The 6,660-nt window shown below is 33.8% G+C and overlaps 1 protein-coding gene across 1 annotated transcript; it reads left to right on the top strand.

Moving 5' to 3' along the window:
- The first annotated feature begins 2,370 nt into the window (after positions 1 to 2,370).
- Positions 2,371 to 5,607, top strand: LOC112527730. Its single transcript, XM_025138511.1, has 9 exons — positions 2,371 to 2,904; positions 3,130 to 3,274; positions 3,431 to 3,508; positions 3,793 to 4,153; positions 4,239 to 4,351; positions 4,427 to 4,591; positions 4,857 to 4,996; positions 5,096 to 5,188; positions 5,361 to 5,607. The coding sequence occupies exons 1-9, from the start codon at positions 2,828 to 2,830 to the stop codon at positions 5,518 to 5,520; spliced, it is 1,332 nt and encodes a 443-aa protein (XP_024994279.1). The 5' UTR covers positions 2,371 to 2,827; the 3' UTR covers positions 5,521 to 5,607.
- The last annotated feature ends 1,053 nt before the right edge of the window (positions 5,608 to 6,660 follow it).

The raw sequence follows: 6,660 nt of genomic DNA, 5'->3' as shown, positions 1-6,660 counted from the left end.
ATATATATATATATATATATATATATGCGCATATATATGAATGCAATTTAACAAGTTTTTAGTTATTTATAAGTTCTAGATGTTTATGGTCGATCTTACTAACAAACTGCAAATTTTTTAGTTAAGATTAAAAAAGAAAGGCTTGGACTGTTCAAATAAATCAAATTTTTGATTAGAAACTTCAACTTTATTGTAACAAATTTATGGCGGACATCAATCCACATCAAATTCATTTAAAAATTGCTTTCGTTTGAAAAAATGCCATTTTTTTTTGTATGCTATAGAAAAAACTATCTTGTAACAGTTAAAAGCATCTTCGATAAATTCTTTAAATTTTTTATAAAACTATAAATTAAAATCTCCAAAATAATTATATTCATCTTCAACAATAAATTTTCTATTTTGAAGAATTAATATTAAATATTTGTTTTCAAAGTTTCATATTGATGCTATCGCTTGATAATTATTTTTGGGGTGATCTTTATATTTGGAGAAAAAACCATTCTCTCTCCTACTTTTTCCATTTTGAAGATAGTTTTGGAGAAATTGTTAGAGTAAAATATTGGTTTAAAATCCTCATTTTCTCGATGTTTCCTATTTTATGGAAGCTGTTAGAAATGCTCTGAGGGAGATGGACCAAACTCGGACGTTTTCATAAACCATAATGATTTTCTTGTAGTTTTGAAATTTCAAAGACGAAAAGTGTTATTTTTGACAAATCATACGGACTAAATTTGTAGTTTACTTTTATAATTAAAATTACATTGTGATCCTTATAATATAAGAAAATGACTTTTGGCATCCTCCTTTTGATCCTTTACCCTTCAATCTCAAAAACGCATTTCGGCATATAAGACAAGATAAAATAAAAAGTGATAGTAAAAAAACAGTCTTGCATATGACTAATAATTGACCTAGGATATATGAGACTAGGCCAGATAGCTTTGTGATTTTTTTGTCACCCTGTAAATAATATGAGACAAAGTCAGGTCAAAACGAAAACTGTAAGTTTCATTGTCGAGAGGGAAACAGCCCGGATCACCAATTAAGACCCCTAAATGACCGTTCAATGATAAAGAAGTAGTAAGGGTGCAGAGATAGCCTGGAGATTTGCCTTGAAGCAACCACCATTGAAAGAGTGCGTAATAGCTTACTTTAATGTCCTTGAAAAAGATTCAACAAAAGACAGAAACAGATCCATCGAGAAACATTTGCTAAGAATAGCGACTAGCCATGATTATGACGAGACAATAGTGGAAACTTTAGTGGTAGAGCTCGCAACTCAATTGATGGAGAAGTGGACAACGACTTTTTGTTACCTTTTTTAATTGTTAAAAGTAAATCGTTTCTAAGATTTTACCTTTAAATTTGTTTACTTATTAACTAACAGTTATTAATATATATAATACTAATATTAATTGTAATGCATAAGTTTTTTTTTTATTAACTTGGATATCCAACCCGTTATGCAAGCCGACTAATCCCAGAGCGACCACCTGCTTTGTAGATAGCCCGGAGTCACCGCATTTGAATCTCCATGGCCATAAGGGGATTTTTATTCTTTATTAGATTTGAACCTGAGACTTCCTGATACTTTTAACCTTTAGAGACAAGCTCAAACCAATCAGACACTACCCTTGTGGTTTATAAGTTTTTTTTTTTAATTTTGTTTAAAAGGATAATTTAAGTATTTGATTATTTATTAAAAAATTATCATTAATTATTGAAACCTATCTCAAATGCTCACTTATTTTAATACCTTAATCCCGATACTAATTTGATTTTGTCCCTAAAAGAACTTGATTTGAATATGGATTATTTTGCCCTGATCGGTCGATTAGCTCCATTTACTGATCAAGCTATGGGTTCGTGTCTACTCGTGTTTTTGGTCACCTTTGTATTCTGTAATAATCTTTTATAAGATTAGATCAATAATTGAACATTTTTATTAAGATATATACTTATATAGATAAACTTGGATCACGTGAGACCAACCTGTTTTCGTGAGATCCGTGACACTACTTTTTTATACTTGAAACTTCACCGCAAAACGCTTTAAAAGTAACCTACTTTCACAATGTTTTACTGTGAAGTTTCAAATGTAAAAAAATGGTAACATAAAAATTGATATTAGTTGAACCCAATCCTATATATATATTTAGACAGACATTTATTTGGGATACGTGGCGTACAAGTATACGTAGCTGAATTTGATCCTAATTTCCTACCACCCTTACCCATCCATCCATCCATCATCCAAAGACTCCATTTTTAGCGTGCCCCCTTCTTCCTTTTTGGCTCTAAAACCTTCTCAACCCCACTCCTTGAAATCTTGCCAGATTGAAATCCAAAGAAAGCAACAGTTGCCCATCCTCATCTCTCTGTATCTATATCCACATATTTATATATACATGTGTGTATATATATATGTGTGTGTATCTATAGAGTGAGAAAGCAGTAAAAAAACCCTGAAATCAGAATAAAGAAACCTAAAATACCCAAATGGATCTTGGCAATACTACAAGAAGCAATGTCATCTTCCACTATATATTCTGTCATCACTTTTCTTCCTTTTCATCTGCATCATCAGCACCTTTGTTGTCTTCCTCTTCCTCTTCCACTTCCTTATCACTGGGAGCTTTTTTTTGTAATTTGATGGCCTCATCATCATCATCTAACCCTTCATCCTTTTCTTCTTGTAACTCCATTGATGCTCATTTTTCTGCTAAAGATTACATCTGAATCCATAAATTTCTTATATTTTCTTGTTTTTCTTTGACTTGCTTCTTGTAAAGTTCAACCCTTCTCAACTTTTCTTGAAGAAAGAATGTTGCTTGTATCACTGTTTGGATTCTGTCATCAACACCAGATGACTAGTTCTTCAATGTGTGGGCCTACCCTCAGGTACTGATGATGATTTTGATTTTACTCTTGTTAATTCAAGAATCTAGCATATGGGGTTTGTTCCCTTTTTGATGAACTTTCATCTATCTTGCCATTTGTTGTTGTTTGGATGAGGGTTTTTGATTCTGTTTAGCTTTATCTGTTACTTGTATAGCATATATAAATCAATTGGAGAAGAAATTGTGCATATGGCAATATGGGTTTATTCTGTATTACCATATTCAGGTGTGGTGATGACAAACCTAAAAAGATGGCCAATTTCGCTACTCCGGCCGCCCTGCTGCTGCAAAACAAGCGGAAGTCGAGCTGTTCGGCAACCATTGCAACCTTGAAAACCCATCATTTTTCGCCTCCCAAATCCTACCATGAGGTCTGAATTCCTGTTAACTTCACATTTTCTGTCATATCATCAATACCCTTGTGCGTTTATCTAATTACACTTGTTGATCTATCTTTTCTGTAGTCGTTAGTGATCAAAATGCATAATTATATCGCTCTTATAATCTATGATCGCGGAAAATTTCAGGTTCTTGTTGCTGCAAGGGAAAAGTTTACGCAAGAAATATCTTTTCGGTCCAAGGACAAAGATATCTCCCTTGCTAAGGTGATCTTGCGGGTTTTTGAGTCAGTAAAGCACTAAACTTTATAAGACAGAGATCATGAATCCGACTTAATCTGTTTGAATCGAAGTTTTAGTAGGATTATGCCTGTTGTAGTATTTGTGTACATTCCACATAAATCTTTGTGTTCTCTCTTCATTGGTGTGGTTGTTCATGTTTTCTTGGTTATTTGGAAAAGATCCAAAGAAAAGTTTGATTTTTAATCTTCTTTCTTATCAAGAACATAGCATATATTTAGGATTAACTTTCTTTTCTATCAAATTTGCAGACTTTGCTGTACATTTCTGCCGAAGATGAGGCATTTATGGCTTTTAACCGCGAGATGGATGCCCATTCTCTAAAAAATGAGCGGAAAGATACCAATGTGTCATCTGATGCCCCAGATTGGGAGCACATCGAAGCTATTCTTATGGCAGGAAAGAAGATAGCCGAATGGTTATTAGAATTGGATTCTATAGCGAAAGAAGTTGAAGTTGAACTCATTTCAAGAGACATCGGGTGCCATTTGGTGGAAGTTTTGGAGGCTGTGAACAAAGTTCTCTTCGAATCTAAAGGCTTCAGAAGATCACCTGTTGTAGATTCGAAATGTTCCTACTTGCATTCCGTTTTAAGCTCCAAATGTGGCAGTGGTACGTATAACGTATTCATTTTCTTGGTATTATAACTTGTTTAAATCCCCAGTTTGAACCTGATTTACGATCATCCTTTTGGCAGCGATTTTGCTTAGCATAATTTACATTGAAGTTTGTCGAAGACTTAATCTGACTATTGTTGGATCCCGGGTGGGAGAAGACTTTCTAATTTGGCCTGAAACCGGGAACCCAGAGGTAAGTTTGACTCTAGAGCTTGAACATATTGTAACTTTTAACGAAACTTGAAACTTGAAAAACAATCGGTCTCAGGAGCTTTTTAAGGTGAATTCAGGGCACAGCATATTTGGGATTGTTAACGGACGGTGTGTTGAGGACCCGAGATCAATGGCATCCGATTTAACCTGTAATTCACTTATTGGTCTTGACATTGCTACAAACCGCGATATTATTGGGATTTATCTGGCTAATTTGATTGTAAGAAATCTCTACAACTGAACAGCTTTTCAAATCGTTATCATATATGTATATCTCTGTGTTACACTTTTCACAAGCTGGGGGTCTTCAAGGGAACACTGGGTCTGCTCTTTGGAGTAGAGGTCAGGTCTGCTTACATCTTACCCTCCCAAGACCCCACCTCAGGTGGGATATACGGGGTTCGTTTGGTTTGCTTTTTTTTTCCTGCAACTATAGAGAAACTTCATTTGACGGTTGTTTTTCTCGACTTTCTTTAATTTTGTAGCGGCTTCATTGGAAACGTGCGTCAAGGACGAACCATGGATTGATGTTAACTTCTCCGCTCAGGCCCATTCACGATGATAATGAGAAATGGAGCAAAACAGATAGTTCAAGCATGCCACTGTTGCGCCCTCAAGATCTTAGGTAAAATGGACCTCACTTTTCATTTTAGCCGAAATGACGATAACCCAAAAAACTTGTGGTCTAAACGATCTGATTCCGTGTTCGGTTTTTGTATCGTAGGCTAGCTATCATGGCGTCGGAGAAACTGTTGATACTGCAGCCACATAACTGGGCTTTGAGGAGAGATCATGGCATGATGTTGTACTATAGTAGGTACGCAATGCAATCTTCGCTTAGTTAGTCGAGCGTAATTCTAAACGGTTGAACCGAATCGAAACAAACCGATGATTTTCGTACGATTTTGTCAAAGGGTTCAGTTTTGTTTTGTACGATTTTGTCAAAGCGTAATTCCATCATATATTCATATTTCTTATGTCGATGGCAGGGATTATGCGCAGGCGGTTCAAGAGCTAAGCATTTGCATGGCGTTTGCACCCGAAGAAGAGGCCGAAGTCCTGGAACCGTTCGTCGAAAAGTTGCATTTGTTACGACTCGAGTCCTCGTGGAAGTCTCGAGGACATAAAGGACGCTTGACGGTTTTGTAAAGACGTGTTTATTTGTTTGTACAAAATCCCTCTGTTTTGTTCGACCTGTTTGACTCGTAACTTACAAAATAACACTTCTTTTCGACTTGTTTGACCTGTAAATTACAAAACGATATATTATTTTTAATATCTCAATTTTTTGAAAAAAAATGGTAATGGTTTAGACCAAGTTTATAGCAATCTCCCCAATCAGGATTGTGAAAAAAACAAAACATTTTTTAAAAAAGTAATTAAAAAAAAAACCCATAAGGATGATGTCTGATTGGTTTGAGCTTGACTTCAAATGTCAAATATACCAGAAAGTCTCATGTTTAAATCCAATGAGGAATAATAATTATATATGATAAAAATTTATATATATATATATAACTTTTGCAAAATAATATTTTAGGTGGATTACATCACTAAAGAGCTATAAAGAAACTTAGATTGAATTGAAATTGAAGATTGTATAGATAGATGAGAGAGATTTCAGATTTCAGACTTTAACGTCACCTCTTATAAATCAAAAATAAAATCAGATTTCAAACTTCAACACCTCTTAAAAAAAACAAATTATATACCAAATTATATACCATGGGATATACTACAACTACCATAAAAAAATTTGGTTTCAAGAAAAACAAGGTGGATATGCTTATGCTTTTTATATCCACTTGTGGATATCAATTAACAAAACAATAATATTACATGATATGCATTTGATATTTTGTTCCCCAATATATTCTTAGAAAAAATATAAAAATGTTTTAATATTCCAATAAAATTGCTTTCTTTTTTCTTCTAACAATTCTTGATTTATTTAAACGGTTAGATCGATTTTCTTGATCTGTTAGCATAATTAAAAAATATGCATTCAGATCCGGATCATATCATATCATATCTGTATTAACAGTATAACCATACACCATATATGACTGTATTTTTTAATTTTTCTGTCTACATAATATGAATAACAAATACAGATATGATGGTATCTTTTTATGTGACCAATTATAGCATATACGAATATGCATCATCACCTCATTCTTCGGATATCCATTTACGACTGTAGATAACATAGTTTTAAAAAATAAAACGAGAAAATGGTTTAAATATTTATGAAGGATTATCATGTTGCATTATGATAATGAAGCATGT

This window comes from Cynara cardunculus, assembly GCF_001531365.2.
Source record: "Cynara cardunculus var. scolymus isolate 2C chromosome LG 15, CcrdV1, whole genome shotgun sequence".
Lineage (NCBI taxonomy): Eukaryota > Viridiplantae > Streptophyta > Magnoliopsida > Asterales > Asteraceae > Cynara > Cynara cardunculus.
Note: the sequence above shows the minus strand (reverse complement) of the source record. Positions and strands in the feature narration are given on the sequence as shown.

Excerpts from the sequence above, each read along its gene's own strand:
- LOC112527730 (XM_025138511.1), top strand. The coding sequence starts at position 2,828 with ATGTTGCTTGTATCACTGTTTGGATTCTGTCATCAACACCAGATGACT. Across the intron at positions 2,905-3,129 it reads ATGTGTGGGCCTACCCTCAG|GTGTGGTGATGACAAACCTA; the intron begins GTACTGATGATG and ends TACCATATTCAG. Across the intron at positions 4,997-5,095 it reads TTGCGCCCTCAAGATCTTAG|GCTAGCTATCATGGCGTCGG; the intron begins GTAAAATGGACC and ends TTTGTATCGTAG.